Below are 14,353 nucleotides of genomic sequence, written 5' to 3' on the forward strand. Positions count from 1 at the left end.
ATATATTTATAATTTTTTTAATATAAATTATAGATTTACATATACTTATCGGGTCATGCAATTGAACCAATGACCTACTACCAGTGACCCAGTACCTCGACCGGTCAATAACCGACCTGTGAGTGTAATAAGATTGCGTGAGACTCGTATGAGGTGTGCCTCTGAGCATTCAAATCCTCAATGGGATGCGTGACTTGACATTATATAAACTCACTGTTACTTTATTTCCTTTTATATGTGATTTGAGCATGCACATCCCTAGCATGTCTTTTAAATTATTCTTGTAAATTATTTGATTTTATATTCATTTAAGGATAAGATATTGTGACACCCAAGTTATGTTACACCCATGTGACACCCAGTCAATCTCACCGTTTGATCGCTTATGTTGATCCAACGGTTATATTTATTTCCATCTTTGTATGGTCATGATTTCCCAAATTTAATATTTAATATTAATTTCTACCTTTGTATGGTTATGATTTCCCATATTTAATGCTTTCACTTTAAATTTGGAAAATCATGACCATACAAAGATGGAAATAAATATAACCGTTAGATCAACATAAGCGATCAAACGGTGAGATTGACTGGGTGTCACATGGGTGTAACATAACTTGGGTGTCACAATATCCTATCCCATTAATTTAATAATTTAAATATTAAAATAATTTTTACCAAAAGATTGTTTAAGAATAACCTTTCATTTCTCTAATTATTTAGCATCTCTAAACTTTAATAACTTAGTAATTCAAATATATACAACTATTAGTTTAATTAATTTTAGACTTCTCTAATTTTTAGTTGATATATTAAATAATTTAGCAAGAATAACATTCAAATGTAATTAAATTTATAAATAATAAAAAAATACGTAATGAAATTATATGATTAAATTTAAAGACTAAAATACAAAGGAAGAATAATTATAGAAAAACCAAATTTTTAGTAACTTCTTAAATTTATTTTTTTAATCTTAATAAAAAATAGAAACAATGGACTATGGAGCATAGCATACCCTTCAATAAAATATTATTTTTAAAATATTAATCAAAATCAAAATCAAAATCTTTGCTTTTGAAGTGAAGGACAAAATCTCGGATTTCTCGTTTCGACCTTTGGGTCTTGTAATTTTGTTCGCGTCACTCTGATTTTGTGTTCCAATCTAAGCATTGGTAAAATCTCTCTTTCTTCTCTCTTTGTCTTAGTTATTGATGTTTCCTTATATGATTTTCGTTTGATCTCCTCTCGTTAATTCCCGCTCTGAATCTCAGTGAATTTCGCATTCGCACAGTAATTGTTAAATTTTTTAATAATGATATTGTTTGTGTCATGTGAATACAGTAGTATTATACCATTGAATCAGAATTATGTCTTTCTACGCACATATCGAATCGAACAGTACCCTCCTTCTAGTTCTCCGATGTATTGGTCGTACCAATGTTGGCAAGACTAAGAGGCTTTGCTCTGAGACAAACATTAGTTCCAAATATATTAATATAAGACTCAATGTGGAGTGTGCTTTTCATAGTTTGAGTAAATCACTTTAATTCTTGCTTTACACTTTTTTTAATTAAGATTATCTGAATTGTGTATGCTTTTTTATCTAAATAATTATACTTATTGATATTGACCTGCCTGTAAGTAATTCCAATTCCTATCTATTTCATAAATAATATTTGGTAGAAGGGAGTTTTGAAAGAAAAAGCTCTAATTCAAATCTAATTATTCTTGGGAATACTTGTTAGTTGGTTTTCTTGCTTTCTCATGTTTCGTCCCTGATTTTAATCTTATTCCCATTGATACTAACCTGGGTCTTTGAAGAACAATGACTGTTTTAATGAAGTTAACTGCACCACAATGATAATAAACAGAGACAGCTGGTGTATGATCTTTCACATGTTGGATTGCATTGGGTTTTGCAGGGTAGATATGGCAGTCACTACGACAATGATGACTAAACAGCATCTGCTGACCTACATCTACCTTCTTGTTTACATTTCACTTTCTTCAGGGGTTATTCTGTACAACAAGGCAAGGGATCATAGATATGCCAACAAGTTCTTTTGTTTAAGTTTTGTGATTGATCTTATACTGTAATATATTTTGCTCAATCTCTTTCCTTCTTTGGGCATTGGTTTATTGCAGTGGGTTCTCTCCACATTGTACTTTAATTTTCCATTTCCAATAACACTCACTATGATCCATATGGCTTTTTCTGGTGCGGTGGCCTTTTTGCTTATCCGAGTTCTGAAGGTAAGAGTCTGTTGGAGTTTGTAATGTCATCAGTTTCAGACTAGCTTTTTCTTTATTCTTTTCTAATACTCCTCTACTTTATTATTCTGTTCACTGCTTAATGCAATTCCTTTAATATACATTAGCTTTTTCATAAAAATATTACTGACATAACCAGATGATATTTTCTACCATTTTTTCAATTGATGCAGGTTGTATCACCTATTAAAATGACATTTAATATGTAAGTGTTCTACATAGATATCTTGTTTAACATTTCATTTAATATTTACGGCTTCACACAAAATGTCTGATTTGCAGATATGCAACTTGTGTGGTCCCTATAAGTGCCTTCTTTGCAGCAAGTCTGTGGTAAGTAATTGATGTTTTTGGCCCAGAGTCATAATTTGATGAATGCCACTTGTAAATTGTAATGTGTGGGCACGCAACCAGCCTGCTATTAAAGATATGGCAGAAAGAAATAATAGAAACAGTGCCTCGGCGCCTCAAACAATTCAATTTTATGCTTGTAAATTTAAGCTGATGTCCGTGCTACATTCCCTGGCATTTCAGTGAAGTTGATGCTCTACCGTTTCTGTCTCTTTATTTAAAAATAAAATAAAATAATGTCCGATCAGTGTTATGGTTATCAAATTTATGCTTCCTTACCCTTATTATGATATCAGCTTATGTCCTTCATTGTCATAAACTCCTTTTGGAGTCATCAAGGTCTTTTTGCATATGCGTGTATGATTGTGTGATGCAAAAATGTTGTGGCACAAAAATGGTGATTATGAATTTTTATTTGCTGGTATGTGAATATTTAAATAACATTTTATCCGAAATTTATAATGTATTTGTCACTCATTCTGGTAATTACCCTCTGCATTTAGTTGGAAATTTGCTGATAAAACAAATGGTTTCATTACAAACTCCTTGGATCTAGCAAAAATGGTCTGGCACAAATATGATCATCAATTTCTGTTTGCAGATATAAGAATTAAGAAGATTTAACTAACATTTTGTGCCGCGTATGTGATATTATAATATATTTGTTATTCATTATGTTGACAGCCATATGCATTTAGTAGGAAATCAGCTGATACTATAATATATTTCTTAACAACTTTTCTGAAGTTAACAAATCACTTTAAAATCACCAATCCTAAATAATTTAGATTGAGCATTTGATGAATTGGATTCTCTTATATTTTTGTATCATAATTGATTAATATTTGAGTTTTGAGAGAAAGAGAAGGAAAATGCAGGAAAGTAGAATGAAGAGAATCCATTTGATTCTGAGTATCGGAATTACATCAATCTGAACAGTTACAGAGTGCTCTATTTATAGAGCAGTAGCAATAACTTTCAGCTAATAACTGTCATTATATAAAAAATGATCGATTTGAAAATATTATAAGAAGTGAAATTTCACAATTTTTTTTTAATATATATTAAAGTGATGGAAAAGAAAGAATTCGATCAGACACTCGCCATCTATTTTCATTGTTCAACTCTTTGACAACATGAAAAAACCAAAAGTTCTGCCCCCCCCCTCCCCCTCTCGATCTATCCAAGGGCTAGATCCAATCTCCCGGTCCCTGTGGAAAGGAAAAAGAATTTCACACTCTTCCTTTCGGGAAAGAAGGATTAGGAAAAACTACTAGTCTAACAAGCTATAGTAAAGGATTTGCTACATACAGAAGATGCACAGTAGATCAATACACAAGTAACAATTATTAAACAGAAAGCATATGGTGCTAATACACCCCCTCAAACTCGGGTTAGGATGAGGCAAAGCTGAGTCCATAACCATGAGTTTGCTTCAAAGATCTGCAAAATGAGTGGGAGAGATGGCCTTAGTTAGTGTGTCAGCTACTTGATTTGATGCTGGTACATGGGAGACTATGAGTTCTTTTGCCATAACCCGTTCCCTGACAAAGAATATGTCAAGTTCCATGTGCTTGGTTCTAGTATGAAGTACTGGATTATTTGAGAGTGCAATGGTACTTAGATAATCACAAAGTACAAGAGGAGTGCATTATGGAACTTGAAGTTCATGAACTAGAGACTGAACCCAAAGAATTTCTACACAAGTAAGAGCTAAGCTCCTATACTCTGCCTTGATACATGACCCGGCCACAAAAGTTTGTTTCTTGGACCACCAAGAAATTAGGTTTGGTCCGAAGAATAGGCAAGCCCCTCAAGTTGAACACTTGTAATCAGGGTTACTCCTCCAATTTACATCACAAAAGGCTGTGAGGGAAAAGGACTTATTTCGGACAGAAGCTTGCAGCTTAACTCCAAAAGTAATGGTTCCCTTTAAATATCTTAGGATTCTCTTCACAACCTTCCAATGATCCTTAGGAGGTTGAGCCATGGACTGGAAAACTTTGTTCACCGCAAAACTAATCCCAAGACGAGTGTAATTGATGCATATTGAAGTGCCGGTACTAATGATCTGTACAGGTGGGGATCTGAGAATTAGTTAGAGTCATATCTGGACAGTTTACAGCCAGATGGCATAGAAGATATGCTTTCAGCATCCTGCATCTTTGACCGAACCAAAAGATCTCTAATGTATTTAGATTGAGTGATCTTAACTTCAACACCAAGAAAATAATCTAAATCCCCCAAATCTTGAAGTGCAAACACTGAGTTAAGCTGCCCAACAAGATGCTGAATAAAAGCTGAATCATTCCCTGTCACTATGATATAATCAACATAGACCAGTGTATAAGTAGTTCTATTATGAGTCCGAAGGATAAAAAGTGAAGGATCACAACGGCTTGCTTTGAACCCAAGTGAGATTAATGAGTGTTTAAGCTTGGCAAACCAAGCTCTTGGCTCCTGATTCAGCTCGTACTGGGCCTTCTTCAACTTACAGACAAGAGTTTTACCTTCTGATTCAAAGTCAAAAGGCTGAACCATATCCACCTCTTCCTCTAGCTCTCCATTGAGAAAGGCATTATTGACATAATGTTGTTGAAGTGCCCAATCATATGTCAAAGCTAAAGTAAGCATGATTCTTACTTTGACAGGTTTTACAACAGGGGAAAACGTCTCATTATATCAAAACGTGCTTGTTGATGAAATCCCTTAGCAACCAGCCTTGCTTTGTGTTACGGTTAAGCCAAGTAATTACTAATGCTGAGTCAGCTTCAGTTAGTTAGAGTCATGTTTTCTGAAATGGACAGCAGATGGTAACAAATAGGAGAGGAAACATCGTTGGGAGGGAACCTTGGGAGAGAACCAGAGCCTCTCTAATTTTTTTGGCATAGTTTCTGTTCCTACTTTTCCCTGTAATTTTCTTCCATGTTAATTCTGTAATTTTTCCTTTCTACAAGACTTTATGTACTTAGATCGTTGAGTCTAGTTTGGATTTAACTATAGTCTCAGTTGTTTCTCTTTGTTCTGGGTTCTGATACTTAACACTTTGTATTTGTTAATGGACCCATCTGGATTATTCTTGACTTTGTAGACCCATTTGCACCCTATGGCTTTCCTTTGAGAGGGTAAAGAGGCAAGTGACCAAGTTTTATTAGTTAGTTAGGCATTTGAAGCCTTCATGGCCAAAGCTTGCTTAACTGTAGCTGGCTCAAGATTGGTAAGAAGAACAAGAGGTCTGGCAAGTGATTTGGACCTTTTGTAGTGATTGAGTGTGTGGGTGACAGTGGGCTGAGAGAATAAGAGGGCTGGTATTCTGAATGAGAAGAAGAGGTAGGAGAAGACTCAGGAGAGAGGGGAAGAACTGAATTGTTCAGGACCTAGACGTCATGGGTATTGAGAGAACTGGAATATGCATCAGGTGTGGATTCACTTTGTTCATGAACATTTTCAACACTTGCATCATGTTCAGTTGTAGGATTACCTGAGACAGAATCACCTGAGTTAGGATGAGCTCAAATATAGTTAGATGGAGAACTTATATTAAGAATATCATTAGAGGGATTGGAACTAGAAGTAGTTGAAGTGCAAGGTTGAGCAGAGTTATGTTGTCTTCGCTGAATTTATGGCAGAATTGGAATTGATGCAGACACAGGGCTGGAAGTCTAGGCTGACACTGGAATAGCAGGAGTAGTTATTCAAATACCTATAAGGGAATTCATACTCATTAAACAGCACACCCTTTGAGACATAAACTCTACCTTCGGCATTTAGGCAGATATATTCTTTGTGACTACTTGAATATCCAAGAAAGACACATTCTTGAGATTGGAGTTCAGGTTCATGCTTGTCATAAGGTCTTAAGGAATGGAAAACACGCTCAACCAAAAATCTTAAGGATTTGATAGTTAGGCACATTTTTATGAAGTTTAGAGTAGGGAACTTCAAAGTTTAGAGCTGCTGTTGGGAGCCTATTTATGAGATAGATTGCTAAGTTAAAAGCATAATCCCAAAATTTCATTGGAAGTGAGGCATATGCTAACATGGTTAAACCAGTCTCGACAATGTGTTTGTGCTTTCTTTCCACCACTCCATTTTGGTGGTGGGTATGGGGGCAGGCCACATGATGGTTGATACCATGAAGTAGCTTTACCACTTCTCCAGGCTTATCCTCTTACTTGATTTACCCTTATATATTTGCAAAGAAGCTGTTCTCTGAATTCAAACCCGTGAACTTTCAGTTCTAAAGGAATAGCTTTATCATTATTCCAGATTCGCCCTTTAAGTTGATTTATTATAGAATAAAAAAAAGGTTAAAATTGTATTAAGAGTGATTGCTGTATTACTTAGCCTTTAAAGTTGTATTGAATAAACCAATTATGATATTGCTAATTTACTTGTTTAAATTTTCTATTACTGTATTAATGTATCTCATAGCCTTTAAAGTTTTATTAATTACTTTAATAACTAACTCTCCCATGCATGGCTGTATTGTATATATTGGTTTAATTACTTTATTGTCTGTTTAGGTTTGGGAACACTGCTTACTTGTACATTTCTGTGGCCTTCATCCAGATGCTTAAAGCCCTGAGTAAGTTAATTTTTGGGTATCATCTTCCATCTGTCATTTTTTTTGGAAATAACATTCCCTAATGGATGATCATCCCTTTCTTTTTTCATGATCCCCCCCCCCCCCCCATTTGCAGTGCCAGTGGCAACATTTCTCGTGGCTGTTATTTGTGGAACTGAGAAATTAAGGTGTGACGTATTCCTGAACATGTTGCTGGTCAGTGTTGGAGTTGTCATTTCCTCCTATGGGGAAATTCATTTTAATGTGCTCGGTACAGTTTATCAGGTCACAGGAATAGTTGCTGAAGCGTTGAGGCTGGTCTTAACTCAAGTTCTTCTTCAAAAGAAGGGCTTGACACTGAACCCTATTACCAGCTTGTATTACATAGCACCCTGCAGGTAGTTCTGTTCTTATATATATGAAAGCCCATAGTCCTGCTTATACCTGTGGGAGGGAAAAAACCTAATGAAACCTTTTGTTTTTCTCTCGTGGGATGTTGATGTTTGATTTTGACCTGTACATTTATAATGCCACTGAAAATTGGGGGATTTTCATCCCTCACTAGATGTGTTTGACCGTGTGTGTTTGAATTAACTTATTTTGTGTTGGGAAAAGCTTTTAGTCCAAAATGCGGTAAGATATATCCTGTTGCTCTTATGATAATCTCATCTTGCCCTTCTGAATGAAATTTCTATGTCTTCCATTTTTTTTTGTCCTTCTCCTGTAAATGATTGCTCTGCTTCTTCCTGCTTGAGTCCTGGATTTATTCTTATTTATACTGCACTCATTTTGACTCAAGAAGGGGAGTGGGGCTGGGGGATGCACATATTTGGGATTCTGTGTATTGCGAAAGTCAAAGTGGGTACATTAAAGTTCAAATATATCTTTATTTTATCTGGCTGAATAATGATCATTTACTCATTATTGTGTGCAGCTTTGTATTTCTTTTTGTGCCATGGTATATCCTTGAGAAGCCTGAAATGGAAGATCCACATATGCAGTTTAACTTCTGGATATTTTTTTCAAATGCTCTTTGTGCTTTGGCATTGAATCTTTCAACATTCTTAGTGATTGGTAGAACTGGGGCGGTAACTATTCGAGTGGCTGGAGTCTTGAAAGACTGGTTACTTATCTCTCTTTCAACTGTCTTATTTCCTGAATCAAAGATTTCTGGCCTTAATGTTGTTGGCTATGCTATTGGTATATGTTTCTTTACTGAAAAGACATTATAGTAGTTTAAATTTCATTTATTGCATGGATTTCTTCTAAGAGTTTCTCTATACGAATTATTTTTGAATTGGCAGCTTTAAGTGGTGTTGTTTTTTACAACTACCTGAAGGTCAGGGATGTTCGCTCATCTCAACTTCAAAGCATCCAAGATGAATCAGCAAAGGTCAGCCGGCCTTTGTAGTAATTTTTTTTGGTAGTTTGATCAATATTCATGCAGTATTTGTTTGTTATTAGTTACTCCTTAACTTTAGGCCTTTCACCATTTTTTAGTCTATGAATTTTGGTCAAATGATAGAAACCTTTTTGTGCAAGAAATGTGGGTCGTTTTTTATTTATAACCTGGCCACATTATGAAAGAAGAAATTGAGTAAAGTTCTATTTCATCGTGCTCTAACACATCCTTTCTTTGGGGTGAAAACACATCCAATTTCAAAATCTAATCATGGTGCTTTCTGTCTTGGTAATTTCTTCTAAAGATAGCTTAGACTAATTGTTAATCTGATCTCACCTTTCCCCTCTCCTTTCTGTGGGCATATTTGAGTTTTATTTACCAACATAGCTCTTCATTCAAGTATGGTTTGAGCTGAAATTGCAATTGCTGCTAGTGAATGTTAACTTTTTAAGGAAGCATATTTATCGGTTCAACTTTTGTTCTTTGCCTTTTTCAATGAGAATAGGAGGTACAGACCGAGAAAAAGGCTGATGATGATGTGAACAACAATGAGGAGACTTTATGGAATGATTCAGTTTCTGATACTCGTTTAGATGAAGAAGCACCTTTAATCTCTTCGTCACGGATATCTCATCTTGGAAGAAAGCCAGCTTAACAACAATCTAGCATAGAGGCAAAAGAACTTTTCATCTTGGAAGAAAGCCCCCTTATCAGCGATCTAGCTTTTAGAGGCAAAGAGCGTTAAGGAACCAAATCAAAGTATATGTCCTAACCTTTCTTTCCAAAAAGAACACACAAACGCCTCCTTCCAAAAGAGGAGGGAAAAAACAAAAGGAGAAAGAAAACAGAGCGGAGGAAAACATGTTGAAATTATTTGGCAGAGTAGATTTCTTTCATGTTGAAATTATTTGGCAGAGTTGATTTCTTTCATGTTGAAATTATTCTTTAATAAATTGATTCATTCTTGTATATGCTTGACTTGACTTGACCATGCATTGAAGGTTCTGTTTCTTCCAAATGGACCTCTCTTTTTTTTTTTGGATGTTACTCCAAATGGACCTCTTGTACCTCTGATTCATGATTCTTGAGTTACCAGTGTAGTCAATTTTCCTTTTTAACTATTTTCTCGGATGATGCCGGCGAACATCCGATGAACACAGACTGACTGACAGTTTAAAGTTAGTAAAAAATTATATGGTTCACAAGTTGCCATGGCTCCTCATTTTCTTAGTGATCTACCTGCATCTTAGAATGAAAATTGTAATTATTATTTCGTTAGTAATAATTTATAACCTCCAAATAAGACAATCTAGCCATTCCTTACACCATCATGTACCCCAAATAGAATAGAATAAAATAAAATATTTATGGAAAACAAAATTCATAAGAGGATATTTGGGAAAACTCAATTATTTGGTATAACAGCTTTCATAAAAAAGAAAAGAAAATGCAGTCTTGTTAGATAAAATTGTTTTATTGGAGTTGTTAAGTTAAAAGTTGTTGATTATTTCTCTTTCAAAAGAGCTATAATTTCAAACTTTTTAATTCTTATTATTTTACACCTTAGTACAAAAATATTTTCTTCACCAACAAATCATATTTAAATCATTTCGTGTAATATTACATAAAAACACTTTATAATCCCAACAAAATATATTCTCTTAAAATCTTTTTATAATTAAAATATCCAAGCACAAATTAATTGTCATAGACTCATAATAATTTATAAACAAATCAATTATATATATATATATATATATATATATATATATATATATATATGAGTTTAGTGTTTATCATTTTAAATGACATAAATTATGTCATTTTAGGAGAGAGATAGACACAGAAAATGGAAATCATGGGAGAGAAAAAGTGAGTGGTTTTTTTTAATTTAAAATTTAAATAAAAAAATTTATTCTGTGTCTATCTCTCTCTTTAAATGACATAACTTTATATCATTTAAAATGACAAACACTTTTCACCAAAAAAAAAAATGACAAACACTTTTCCTATATCCCATATATATATATATATATATATATATATATATATATATATATAGGGAAATGATATACTTACTACCAATTTTTTTTACCACTTTTACAACTAACCTAATCACCATTGATTTTCGTCAATCTAACGATTATAATTTATTGAAAATTATTGAATCACATTTATTAATTAATTAATAATTTCCAATAAATTATAATCGTTAGATTGACGAAAATCAACGATAATTAGGTTGGTTGTAAATGTAGTAAACTTTTTTGGTGATAAGTATATTCTACCCCATATATATATATACACACATCAATTACTAGTTTTTCATAATCAATCCAAACACTAGGGGTGTCAATATAGGTTTTGACACGCGGGTCGACCCGCGACACGACACGAAAATTCGTGTTCGAGTTGACCCGTAAAAAAATTCGTGTCGTGTTCGTGTTGGAAAAAATGACACGTAAAAAATTTGTATCGTGTTCGTATTGATGTATTCGTGTTTGTGTCGACCTGTATTTTTTTAAATTATCTTATTTTTAATTTTTTATTATTATTTTTTTAATTTTTTTTTTTTGTCAATTACCATTTTGACCCCTATTTTGCGTGTTATTCGTGTTGTGTCAACCCCCAAAAAATTCGTGTTGTGTCAGTGTTGAAGATTTTGACATGAATAAAAATTCGTGTCGTGTTAGTGTTGATGTATTGGTGTCGTGTCGACCCATTTTGACACTCCTACCAAACACTAAAACTATACCATCGGGTCCGATGGGGAGAGAAAAAAGAAAGAGACTTCATTAACACTAAGCCGCATGGCATCCCTACAAAGAATCAGCTTGTTTTGAATCGAGATGGAATTCACTTAACAATCTATGATGATAATCACATAAATTTTTATTGATTCAATTTCACTTACGTTTAGATATATGCTATAATGTTCACCACCAATTGCAACAAAAATATTACTTGAAGGAAACAAATATCAAGTAACTGGGCTTGATGGCAGCTGGAGAGGTCATCAAGGAAGAAATGGATTGTGCGATGGGTATTCCTCCTTCTGCTTTTTGTATGCCCTGCGGGACAGTAGCAGAAAGGATGTCATTCTGTAAATGAACAACTACATAGTTTCTAATGAAAATATACCAAAAATGAAAAGAATCAACCACAAGATTGTCTGTTAATCACCTCGAAGCATTAAACCCTCCAAGCGCAACTGTTCCCAGAGTAATTAAAATGAATGGAACTTTAATCATAGCACTATTTTTTCTTCCTCCGTGAGCCCTAGGAACTCCAGTTCTCACAACTCGTGAGTATTCAGCTGAACAATAATTATGCCACATTTAAATAAGGAAAAGAAAAACAGAAGGATTAGTTTTAAATGACGCACAGAAGGATTCAGAATAGGAATTTACCTGAACTTGAAGCTTCTCCTCTCCCACCTGTGTTAGAATTTTATTCAGTACTTAAAAGAAGTGGCATGGCAACACAAATATAAACAGATGCAGTTCTTATTTTTGTTAAACCCCTATAAGCAGTAGGAGAAGCTCAAGGTCCTTTCAAGGAAGGGAAAATAGCATTCCCATTATTCCACCTGTTTTAAGAGACGATCCTGTCTTCTCCAAAATCATAAAAATTTCCAAATGAGTTCACATCTATACGGGACTTTCTTGTTGCACAAGGCAACTTATCACATTTTGTCACCACCATAGAAGATGGAAGTCAGACAAAAGGAACAGAAAGGTACAAATTTCAATTGCCAGAGTACTAGGACGACAACCAAAAGATTTCATTCAAATTTGAGAGTCTGGTAGAATGAAGGTGAAATAATCAAAATATATGGAAAAATATACACAATCATATTTATTTCTAGGTCATCTTTTCATACTTTTCATTTGAGTTTATTTATCACCGACCCCAATTAATTTCGGATAAAGGTGGTGTTGATGTTGATATTAATTTCTAGGTCAGTTACTGCATTTTAGTGCACATGTATGGTAGACATTCAGGCATGAAAATGGCCAGAATTGCAAATCATTCCCAGAATATCAAGGACACAAGCTAAAATAATAAACGGGAGCTTTTGCAAATTTCTTTTTCCCATTATCTAGTCTTCTACTCAAATGATATACTTATTCTGCTGATAGACCACCTAAGGATGCTACAAGTACATAATTGTAATTTGACTAAAATCTAAAAGAGTTTTTCATGATTGAAGGAATGAGAAGTCTAGACACTTTTTAACATTCAACACTGAAATTGGGAGAACAATATTATAATGTTTTGATAACCATGCATCTAACATTGAGTTTCTTCAATAATTTCAACCGTCTGTTCAGGAATTGACAAACCATGAGTGACATTTTAGAATATTTATTATACGAGAACAAGGGGTCTGTAGAATTACCAGACAGCAGGCAAGCGTGAGCTTCTGAAATCTGCAGCAAAAAAATAAGAGTGCAGTTAATCCTTCCATTTAACAGCAGGGAATATGACAATGGCCAAAGGAAGTGCCATCCCTTCCTCAAGAATTGGAGGAAAGAGAGGGTAACCAGAGGAAAAGTCAATCTAAATTAATGTGATTTTTTTTTTGGGGGGGGGGGAATGGGAATATGCCCTATGCATGTTTTATGAAAACTTTTTTCTTCCACCTAAAATCATATAAAATGGAAAATATTGTCTTGGCATAAATCTCCAAAAACAGACAAATGACCATCATCTTCATTCACGACACAGTTGGCCATGCGGGGATGATATCAAGAAATGTTTCTCTACAAATCACAGACTCATATATCAGTTAACACATTACAAAAAGCATGTTATGGAGGGCAACACACTGAAATACAAGGCTTACAACAAATGTTTTACTGTCATGGTCTAAATCCATATCAAGTCCCCAAGCTCACCATCACGATTCATAACTTAACTTCAGTTATAAAAATGCTCCCATAATCCGAATTCCTATGATGAGATAGGAAAGGTAATAAAATAAAAAATAAAAAAAATAAACTGAACTACACACCAGTTTAAACTTAGACTCAGCAAGAGACTTTTCATGAGATGGAAATAGGTCAGGGTGAGATTCCCACACCTTCTTTTTGTAAGCTGATTTAACCTAAGCATAAAGGTCCAGTCAGAATAGGCACAAAAAAGCAAGCGACAAAGCATTTGTTCACGGTCCAAGTTCAAGATTACTTTAGGACAAAATTTGGATTACTTTTCAATTATTAATGAATCATAAACTTAAACCAATTGAATAAACCAGAGGTGATTGTGGAAAATAAGCTCCGAGCTAATAATAAAAAATGGGTCATGCTCAAAACTAGAAATTGAGATGATGAAGGGAGTGAATTATGATATTGGCAATCGTGATTGAAAGAATAAAAAAAACCCTAAGCACTATGAACGGGAAAATGAAAACACCTGGGAGGAAGTTGGACGTGAATTTGGTGGGAAACCGAGCAAGATTCTGGCTTCATCGGCGTCCATTTGGGAAGAGTTGTGAGTGATAGTGACAGTGACAGTGACGACATTTAGCCTTAAAAAGGTTTGGTTGAAGACTGCAGAGGCAAACAGGGTAACTTCAAAAGTTGAGCCACTTCCCATAAATGTTTTGCTCCCACGACCACATACTTTTCCTTCCTTTTTAACTGTGCCCCCTTTTCTTTTCTTTTTTATAAGCCAAAGGTATCATCTCGTTCAACCGCTTCCGGTTATACATCTTTTTGGATTATTCATATTAGATTAAGAAAAAAATATGATTT

At 34.3% G+C, this 14,353-nt stretch overlaps 2 protein-coding genes across 3 annotated transcripts; one reads left to right on the plus strand and one right to left on the minus strand.

Moving 5' to 3' along the window:
• Positions 1-1,098: 1,098 nt before the first annotated feature.
• On the plus strand, positions 1,099-9,656 carry LOC133309510 (probable sugar phosphate/phosphate translocator At3g17430). Its single transcript, XM_061510292.1, has 10 exons — positions 1,099-1,175; positions 1,926-2,034; positions 2,149-2,256; positions 2,448-2,479; positions 2,557-2,607; positions 7,152-7,213; positions 7,329-7,590; positions 8,127-8,392; positions 8,497-8,585; positions 9,100-9,656. Exons 2-10 carry the CDS (start codon positions 1,933-1,935, stop codon positions 9,247-9,249), a joined length of 1,122 nt encoding a protein of 373 aa, XP_061366276.1. The 5' UTR covers positions 1,099-1,175; positions 1,926-1,932; the 3' UTR covers positions 9,250-9,656.
• A 1,708-nt stretch (positions 9,657-11,364) lies between these two features.
• Positions 11,365-14,263, minus strand: LOC133309509 (uncharacterized). 2 transcript variants are annotated; one of them, XM_061510289.1, is made up of 6 exons: positions 14,013-14,263; positions 13,612-13,704; positions 12,997-13,027; positions 12,005-12,031; positions 11,778-11,910; positions 11,365-11,665 (listed from the first exon to the last, which is right to left on the minus strand). In XM_061510289.1, exons 1-6 carry the CDS (start codon positions 14,193-14,195, stop codon positions 11,611-11,613), a joined length of 522 nt encoding a protein of 173 aa, XP_061366273.1. In that variant the 5' UTR covers positions 14,196-14,263; the 3' UTR covers positions 11,365-11,610. The 2 variants fall into 2 exon arrangements, with proteins under 2 accessions (XP_061366273.1, XP_061366275.1); XM_061510291.1 differs by lacking the exon at positions 13,612-13,704 and having other exon boundaries at positions 14,013-14,259.
• Between the last annotated feature and the right edge of the window lie 90 nt (positions 14,264-14,353).

This window comes from Gastrolobium bilobum, unplaced genomic scaffold, assembly GCF_033153095.1.
Source record: "Gastrolobium bilobum isolate Gb01-03AN ecotype WA unplaced genomic scaffold, APGP_CSIRO_Gbil_v1 utg2122, whole genome shotgun sequence".
Taxonomy (NCBI): domain Eukaryota; kingdom Viridiplantae; phylum Streptophyta; class Magnoliopsida; order Fabales; family Fabaceae; genus Gastrolobium; species Gastrolobium bilobum.

Bases quoted from the DNA above. Each gene is read 5' to 3' on its own strand.
- LOC133309510 (XM_061510292.1), top strand. From the start codon at position 1,933: ATGGCAGTCACTACGACAATGATGACTAAACAGCATCTGCTGACCTAC. The intron at 2,257-2,447 runs GTAAGAGTCTGT...CAATTGATGCAG, and splicing joins TGCTTATCCGAGTTCTGAAG to GTTGTATCACCTATTAAAAT. The intron at 2,480-2,556 runs GTAAGTGTTCTA...TCTGATTTGCAG, and splicing joins ATTAAAATGACATTTAATAT to ATATGCAACTTGTGTGGTCC.
- LOC133309509 (XM_061510289.1), bottom strand. From the start codon at position 14,195: ATGGGAAGTGGCTCAACTTTTGAAGTTACCCTGTTTGCCTCTGCAGTC. The intron at 12,032-12,996 runs GTAATTCTACAG...ATTCTAACACAG, and splicing joins TCACGCTTGCCTGCTGTCTG to GTGGGAGAGGAGAAGCTTCA. The intron at 11,911-12,004 runs GTAAATTCCTAT...ATTATTGTTCAG, and splicing joins AGGAGAAGCTTCAAGTTCAG to CTGAATACTCACGAGTTGTG.